General features: G+C 57.9%; 1 protein-coding gene and 1 pseudogene across 7 annotated transcripts; both read left to right on the top strand.

Moving 5' to 3' along the window:
* Positions 1 to 1003: 1003 nt before the first annotated feature.
* Positions 1004 to 1328, top strand: LOC145719974 (small ribosomal subunit protein uS14 pseudogene; annotated as a pseudogene).
* Positions 1329 to 2716: 1388 nt separating this feature from the next.
* Positions 2717 to 8263, top strand: ZNF324 (zinc finger protein 324). Of its 7 annotated transcripts, none has more exons than XM_081811614.1 (6): positions 2717 to 3138; positions 3264 to 4188; positions 4628 to 4754; positions 5025 to 5141; positions 5275 to 5391; positions 5657 to 8263. In XM_081811614.1, exons 2-6 carry the CDS (start codon positions 4132 to 4134, stop codon positions 7108 to 7110), a joined length of 1872 nt encoding a protein of 623 aa, XP_081667740.1. In that variant the 5' UTR covers positions 2717 to 3138; positions 3264 to 4131; the 3' UTR covers positions 7111 to 8263. The 7 variants fall into 7 exon arrangements, with proteins under 7 accessions (XP_081667740.1, XP_081667742.1, XP_081667743.1 ...); XM_081811616.1 differs by having other exon boundaries at positions 3264 to 3800; XM_081811617.1 differs by having other exon boundaries at positions 3264 to 3424.
* Positions 8264 to 8358: the final 95 nt, after the last annotated feature.

Genomic DNA, 8358 nt, shown 5'->3' on the forward strand with positions numbered 1-8358 from the left:
AACTGACTGAGGCACCCAGGTGTGCCTCCATGTTGCATTCTGCATCCAGCTGGACATGTACATATATTTTAAGCAAGTTTGAAGCATGTGGGTTTGGAAACACCGGATACAGAAGAATTACTAACATCTCATTTGATGCTGCCAATTTGAAACAGTGTAGACCTTTCTCTTCACAGAGTTGGGAGGGAATAATTCGTGCATCTCCCTAGCTGTGGACGGTGAGGCCTATAAGAACGTATCCCCTGATAAGAGGCTTGCCTGCGGGCGCCTGGGTGGCTCAGTTGGTTAAGCGACTGCCTTCGGCTCAGGTCATGATCCTGGAGTCCCTGGATCGGGTCCCGCATCGGGCTCCCTGCTCGGCAGGGAGTCTGCTTCTCCCTCTGACCCTCCCCCCTCTCATGTGCTCTCTCTCATTCTCTCTCTCTCAAATAAATAAATAAAATCTTAAAAAAAAAAAAAGAGGCTTGCCTGCATTTCACAAAGAACCCACCTGGACTCTTCAGAGGTCCAACCAGGGTGGTTAGGGTCCAACCACCTGCCCCAGACAATAGCCCCCCCTTGCCCCCACCCCCACCCCACAAGTAGAACAAGTACAATCTTGTTCAGGGGATATTGGAGCCAGGGATATGGAGCTATTTTGTGTACAGAGGAAGACTTGTTGCCATTTTTATTTCATTTCCAATTCATTACATTATGAATTTATCAACCAATTAGCATTTCTCTAAATATTAGGCAATCAAGATCCCTCTAGTCTAATTACACATTATAGAAATAATTTTATGTTTTTTATTTTTTTATTATTTTTTAAAGATTTTATTTATATTTGACAGAGAGAAAGCACGAGCAGGGGGAGTGGGAGAGGGAGAAGCAGGCTTCCCGCCGAGCAGGGAGCCCGATGCGGGGCTCGATCCCAGGACCCTGGGATCATGACCTGAGCCGAAAGCAGACCCTTAACGACTGAGCTACCCAGGCGTCCCTATAGGGATAATTTTAAAATAAGAAGTTTTTAAGACTTTTGCCTCGTTGTATCTGAAAGAGCAAGATGGGTCACAGCAGCTGTACTGGAGCCATCCGAGGAAATTTGGCCAGGGTTCTCGTTCTTGCCGCGTCAGCTCAAACCAGCACGGTCTGATCCGGAAATACGGCCTCAATATGTGGCGTCGGTGTTTCCGTCAGTACGCGAAGGATATAGGCTTCATTAAGTTGGATTAAGTGAACTTCCTTGAATTGGTCGTCCAGGATAACTTACCTTAACTGCAGATATCCAAGATACCTACTTTAATGCCAACTCATTGTACATAAAATAAAAATACTCCAATTATGAGTGCTTTAAAAAAAATTTTTTTAAAGATTTTATTTATTTATTTGACAGAGAGAGACACAGTGAGAGAGGGAACACAAGCAGGGGGAGTGGGAGAGGGAGAAGCAGGCTTCCTGCGGAGCAGAGAGCCTGATGCGGGGCTCGATCCGAGGACCCCGGGATCATGACCTGAGTCGAAGGCAGACGCTTAACGACTGAGCCACTCAGGAGCCCCCCCAAAAAAGAAGTTTTTAAGAAATTGTCTCCAAACATTCAAACAGTGCTTGAAATATTAATGCCTAAACTTTTGATTAAATCACAAGTTTAATGTTAGATTTTCTTAAATTCTTTCAAAGTGAGCAATATTTACACACGAATATTCCAGAATTGATGTGCTCTCGTGCATCTCGAGGATTTACATTCTAAGGACAGTTATGGCTGAGATAGGTGCATATATAAGGAGGGAGGAAGGGAGGAAGGCAGGCAGAAAGAATGAACGAACTTGACACAATTAATTCCATATTTCCTTAAAACAGTGGGTAACATGCACTGGGTAACATTATTGTACCACCTATGTATGAAGATTAAGGACCCTGAAAAACCAGAAACCGTCACCGTGGAGCAACAAAGGGAAACTCTTATTCTCTGCCAGCGGTCGTCCGAGTGCATTGAGATGCACTGCCTTTCTTTTGGCTTTTATGTGTGACAGACACTCAGGTTGTCCCAGGGAAAAAGGACGAAGGAGTCGATACCGTGATGTGCCAGCAACACCTAGACGACCCAAGACAAGCCAATCTGGGAAAGTACATTGTGCGCGGTCCGGTTTAGCAAGGAAAACAGGTGGTTTAGGGACGTCTCAGAGAACAATTCAGACTCAAGAGAACTTGAAGCTGGGGGCTTGCACCTCTTGGTGTAGGGGCTGCAAAACTGACGTCAACCCTTCACAGGCCACAAAGAGGCCAAACCCGAGCACAGGCCTCCAGAGGTGGAGCTGGGGTCGGCATTCCCGGGCTCGCTCCCAAAGCGACACCCGTCTGAGCCCGCCCCTCCCGCTGGGCTTTGTCCTTAAAGCCCCAGGCTAGGGTCGCCTCCAGGGACGTCAGCGGTTTCCGCTTCTGCGAGCCCAGCGTTGAGCCTCGGGGCCGCTTGGGTGCAGGCCGGGGTCCCAGGGCCCCGAGCGCAGGACGCCCAGCCAGGCGACTCCCCACCTCAGGCGCACCGGCCCACGAAAGCGCGGGCGCGCCCGCGGGACTCCGTTCCCCAGCGCGCTGCGCGGAGCCGCCTGGCCGTTGCCAAGGATGTCGGAAAGGGCTCCGCCCACCCGGCCGCAGAGCGGGCGGGAACTACGCTTCCCAGAAGGCGCCGCGCGTGCGTCCGCGGCGCGCATTGGGCCAATGAGGGCTTGCGGGGGCTGGACTTCCGGCGTCCGGGACTGTCACTTTGCTGCGGGGCGTGGGGCCACACCGGTGTTGGGGACTGGAGCGCGGCGGGTCCGAGTCGGCCTTCCAGGAGCCTTGGAGACCCGAGGCGGGGGCCGCGACGAGGGCACGAGCGGAGGGCCGCTAGGCGCACGCCGTGGTCGCGGGCGACGGTCGCGCCCCCCGAGCCTCGGTTTCTCCGGGTGTAGCCTGGGCCGCCCTGCGGGCTGTGGGGCGGTGCCCCGCGTCACGTGCTCTCCGACCCCCGGGCGGCAGGGGAGACGGTGTCCTGGGCGTCTGTGCCCTAGTCGGACGGAGAGACTGAGGCCCGGAGCCGGGACGTCCGCGTATCCGTCGCTTTCTGCGCGTCCCCAAGTACAGGTTCTGATGGCGACCGCGGCGCTGACGGACCCGGCGCAGGTGAGAGAGGAAGCTTAAGACCCCCTCCCCCGCCAGCCACCTAGATCCCTCCGGGAGGGACCCGAATCTCGGCTCAGGGAGGGACTTTACCCGGACGTCTTGTCTCCCCTCTCGGTTCGTCCTAGGCCCCGGGGTTCACGCCAGTGGAGCGTGCACGTGTGAGATCCCCGCTTCGGGCAGCCAAGGGAGTGAGCTGTAGAAGGAAGTTCCAAGCGGAGGGTCCCGCACGTGCAAAAGCTGGGAGGGGAGACGGAGCCTAGGTGCTTCGGGAACCGAGCTTCCGGACGTGAGCACGGGAGAGAAATGGCAGGCTGAGGAGTTGTGTCGGGAGCCGTGGGAGGATTCGAACAGAGACTGGACGTGCTTTAAGTTAGGGTTTTTAAAAGTATCCCACGGTTTGCTTGGCGGAGAAATGACGCAGAGCGGGGGTGGCCGTGTGCAGGGGCCGGGCGCTGTCACAGCCCGGGTGGCCGAAGACGGCACCTGCGGCACACTGGGACTGGGCCAGTGGAGATGGGGAAAGTGGTTGGATTCTGGAGAGATCTGATGTCTCAGGTGCGGCGTGGGAGCGAGTGGCCCGAGTGGAGCACAGTCCCAAGGTTTTTGGCCTGAGCACCCAGAAGAACAGAACTGCTGAATTTGAAGGGAAAGCAGGCTTCAGAGTAAGATCAGGGAATCTGTGCTGTCCCGGAGTGGAGGTATCACGTGGACCTGGAATTGCAGATGTCCAAGGACACAGTCCTGATACTCTGAGCCAGCGGGGCCTGGGAATCACATTTAGGAGGAAGGAATCTTATGGACTCAGCCAGGGATGGGTAGCACTCCAGGGATGTGAAGACAGGCTGGTAGCCCCTGGGGCTCTGGGAGTAAGTCAGGTGGCCTAAGGGAAGGTTTTGGCCAGGGAAATGGGGGGAGGGGTGGGCGTGGTTATGGAGGGAGGAGGAAATTGGCTTCCTGTGTGCTCACCAGATCCTTGGGCCCCCTCCTGTAGTGATGGAGGGGATCAGCCAGCCAGTCCTTCATGCTGGAGGGGCAGCCTTGGGATGTCAGGCAAGTTCAGCAGAAGGGGGCGTCCCTCCAGGCCTGGGCAGGTCCTGGCGGGTCCACAGCTGGGACTTGTACAACTGCTCATTACAGGAACAGTTAAGGGCACGTCTGGGGAGGGTCAGTTTGTGCAGAACGTGTGGGCACCTGGGCCTGCCCTTGGGGTGGCGGCCATCTGAAGGCCATGAGCTTGCTCTGGCTGCCTTGTGTGAGTGGCCAGTGGGGAGCCCAAGGAGGCATCTGTGCCCTGGACAGGTAGGGTGTAGGGGAGAGGAGGGAAGTTTCCTCTGCAGAGTTGCAGAGCCTGGGGGAGGACGGGGTGAGGGGGAGGAAGGTAAGCCTCTGAGGGACATGGAGAAGGGTAGCCTTTGGGACAGGGAGGGGGGTCCTGGGTGGTAGAGCCATAGCTTAGATCGTGTCCATCTTCCCCTGCCCACTGTTGTAGGGCCTGATGGCCTTCGAGGATGTGGCCGTGTACTTCTCCCACGAGGAGTGGGAGCTCCTGGACACAGCCCAGAGGGCCTTGTACTGCCACGTGATGCTGGAGAACTTCGCACTTGTGGCCTCGCTGGGTAAGGCCCTGGGTTTTCCACGGGAAGCTCAGCTGTTGCCAGCACTAACCCCGTATCTCCTGTTGGCCTATGAGCAGCCTCACACCAGCTGGCTGGTGTCCCTGTGCCGCTGTGGTGCCTCGGTGTTCAGCCTGGGCCCCTTTCATCTGCTGCTGCCAACACGGTTCTCCTCACAGGGATTCTCCTCACAGGGGCCATTGCACTTTTCCTGTGAGTCCTGCCCTGTGGTGTGCTGGGCCTGGCCCCTCACTTGCTTGTCTTTTCTCACAGGACTCTCTGCCTCACGACCCCGGGTAGTCGTCCAGCTTGAGCGTGGAGAGGAGCCCTGGGTTCTCGGTGGGACAGCTGCAACACCAGCCAGGACTGCTCACAGGAAGCCCAGCCCTGGTGAGCGGGGACTCAGAGGGTGTGAGCTTGGGCCCACCAGTGGCCAGGCTTCTGTCCCCCGTTCCCTGCCTTCCTGGACTCTGTCATCTCCTGCCTCCCACCTGACTCCTTCCCGTTCTCCTTCTATCATCAGCGCCTCCTGGAGGCTCTGGCCTTGGCTTGCCCACCAAGGGGGAGCTCCCGTGGGACCCCATTCCAGGCACCGGGGCACAGCCTTTACCAGGACGCTCCTGGTCCTGCTTTCATGGAGGTGACCATGCTAGGGGAGAGGCAGCAGGGAAACAGAGTTCGTGAGTAAAGCCTGTAGCGGCAGGTAGCCATCCGTGCAAGGAGCAAAAGCAGGCTGGAGGAGTCCCCCGAGACAGAAGTGAATGACATACACTGGTCTGGCTGCTGCTTTTCTCCCCAGCTCGCACACCCAGTCCTTGGCATCCCCTTTGTCTGACCACTAGGCCTGCCCCGGCCATCCCCTCTCGGCCAGCATGACCCAGGGTCTACCATTTCTGTGCCTTCAGGTTCCCGTCATCTGGCATACGACAGGGTTGTTCCAGGAGAAGCAGAACTGCCAGGGGCCTTCCATGATGGCTCCCCTCCAGCACCTCCGAGGGTCCTCCCCTTCGCTGGCATCTGTGAGCGTGGGAAAAGCCTGGACGGCTGGTGGGGCCCCTCCCCCTCTCAGGAGAAAAAACCCACAGGGGTGTCTGTAATCTACTGGGAACGGCTCCTGCTAGGTCCTGGCAGTGGGGAGGCCAGTGTCAGTCTGCGGCTGACCTCCCCACTGAGGATGGCCGAGGACAACCCACCTAGGGAGAAGGCCTTTGTGACCCGCCCCATGCCAGGCAAGCAGCTAAGGGCATGTGGGGGCCAGAAGCCATATGGGCGGGAGGCACCTGGAAGCGCTTTCCCCAAAATTCCAGAATTTGAGTCTGGTCTCACCTCCGGGGAAGGAGGAAAGAGTCCAGCTAGCCACAAGCCTCATGGACTCCCCGCTGGCCAGGAGCCCCCAGCCTGGGATCAGCTGGGCAAGGCCCTCCACACAGGCCCTGGCCTCCTTCCCGGGGAGAAGCCCTTCGAATGCAGGGCGTGCAACAAAGTGTTCGTGAAGAGCTCGGACCTGCTCAAGCACCTGCGCACGCACACCGGAGAGCGGCCGTATGAATGCGCGCAGTGCGGCAAGGCCTTCAGCCAGACGTCGCACCTGACGCAGCACCAGCGCATCCACAGCGGTGAGACGCCGTACGCGTGCCCGGCCTGTGGCAAGGCCTTCCGCCATAGCTCCTCGCTGGTGAGGCACCAGCGCATACACACAGCCGAGAAGTCCTTCCGCTGCAGTGAGTGTGGCAAGGCCTTCAGCCACGGCTCCAACCTCAGCCAGCACCGCAAGATCCACGCAGGCGGGCGGCCCTATGCGTGTGCCCAGTGTGGCCGCCGTTTCTGCCGCAACTCACACCTCATTCAGCATGAGCGCACCCACACGGGTGAGAAGCCTTATACTTGTGCCCTTTGCGGTGCCGCCTTCAGCCAGGGTTCCTCACTCTTCAAGCACCAGCGTGTGCACACAGGCGAGAAGCCGTTCGCCTGCGCACAGTGTGGCCGCGCCTTCAGCCACAGCTCTAACCTCACGCAGCATCAGCTGCTGCACACGGGCGAGCGGCCCTTCCGCTGCGGGGACTGCGGGAAGGCTTTTGCCAAGGGCGCGGTGTTGCTCAGCCACCGACGCATCCACACCGGTGAGAAGCCCTTTGTGTGCGCACATTGTGGCCGCGCCTTCCGCGAGCGCCCGGCCCTCTTCCACCACCAGAGGATCCACACGGGAGAGAAACCTGTGCGCAGACCCCGGCGTGGGGCAGGCCTGACCCCCCAGGCCAGGCCTTCTTCGGTGGTGTCATCAGAGGGCTCACTGGGGAGGGAAGCGGGGTCCACTCCTGCCTCAGGTCCAGCCGCAGTTTCGAAGCCTGCTGAAGCCTGAGTTCACAGCTCCAACCTTCCCTGGCTTGTCGTAAAACACCTGCGTTCCCTGCATATCCACGTTTTGGAGAAGACCGGTGTGTGCACTGTGGTTCCATGTGCACGTGGTGACGATATTTGCCATTTCAGCCACGGCTCACTCCAACCCTAAGTGGTCAGGCTGCAGAAATAGCAGGGGGATATTCTCCCCATTTGGATGCTGGGACTTTGGCAAGGCAGAGACTTGGCAATAGACTGGCGTTTCATGCCTATGATGACTGTGGGTGCCCAGGTGAGGAGGGGGACTGCTGGAATGCGGGGGAGGCAGTCCTAGAAGTTTCCCCTGTCCATGCACAAACTGGCCGCCAGGCCGACCCTCAGGATATTCTTCCAAGACCTCACTTCCTCCAAGGCCTCCTGGGAGTGGACCCAGTGGGTAGGAGGTCATGTGGGGGTCTGGTGTTGACCTTGGGCTCTGTCTTAGCATCCACCTCTGGGGAAAAGAACAGATGAGAGAGGGAGAGAGATTCAGGCCTACAGAGGGATTCTGACAGGCAGGATCTTGCTAAGGGCCAACATGTGCCAGTTGCCAGCCCTGTGAGGCGGCCGCTGTGACTGCTATCCCCACTTCTCAGATGAGGAAACGGAGGCAGAGAGAGGGGATGTGAGTTGTACACAGCAGAGCCAGGACTCGAATCCAGGCCACAGGCCCAGCATCCAGACAGCTCACCAGTCTGCCCCCAGGCTCTGGCAGCTGTGCTCGGGTCTGCCAGTGTGAGAGCTGGGTGATGCCAGGCCTGGCCGCCCGCACATGGCAGTCCCACAGTGGGTGGGCCAAGTAGAGGTGGAGGTCCCTGGGGTGGGGAGAGGGAGACAGACATCAAGAATGATGGCTCTTGAGCCGTGCTCTTTCATTCGGTTTCGCATCCAAGCCTCAGCATTGGCCACGTCCCGTTGTTACCAAAGGTACCGCTGCAGGAGCCTTTATATCCCCCCTGCCCTGACGAGAGGTGATCATAACAACAGGTTTGGAGGAGACCGCATGGGGCTCCTTGGTTCTCCCTGTGGCCCTCAGCAGACCAGGGCCCATCCTGACCTCAGTCCTCACACCCAGGGATGTTAGTGGTCTCTTTACTTGGGAACAAAAAAGAAAGAGCAAAAATTAGAAGTTGGAATGGATGCACATTGTGTAAATCCTTGCACAGCACTGGGAAGTCCACAGCCTCAGCCTCCCCTTCCAGCCTCCAGGTCATGGTTCAGAAGGGTTTAA

Source organism: Leptonychotes weddellii, unplaced genomic scaffold (assembly GCF_054177405.1).
Source record: "Leptonychotes weddellii isolate Sample4059 unplaced genomic scaffold, ASM5417740v2 HiC_scaffold_8862, whole genome shotgun sequence".
In the NCBI taxonomy this organism is placed as follows: domain Eukaryota; kingdom Metazoa; phylum Chordata; class Mammalia; order Carnivora; family Phocidae; genus Leptonychotes; species Leptonychotes weddellii.

What these genes read in the sequence shown, in the direction of transcription:
- ZNF324 (XM_081811614.1), top strand. Translation starts at nt 4,132, where the DNA reads ATGGAGGGGATCAGCCAGCCAGTCCTTCATGCTGGAGGGGCAGCCTTG. An exon ending in TCACAGGAAGCCCAGCCCTG is followed by an intron (nt 5,142 to 5,274) that starts GTGAGCGGGGAC and finishes TTCTATCATCAG; the next exon opens with CGCCTCCTGGAGGCTCTGGC. An exon ending in CTGGTCCTGCTTTCATGGAG is followed by an intron (nt 5,392 to 5,656) that starts GTGACCATGCTA and finishes CTGTGCCTTCAG; the next exon opens with GTTCCCGTCATCTGGCATAC.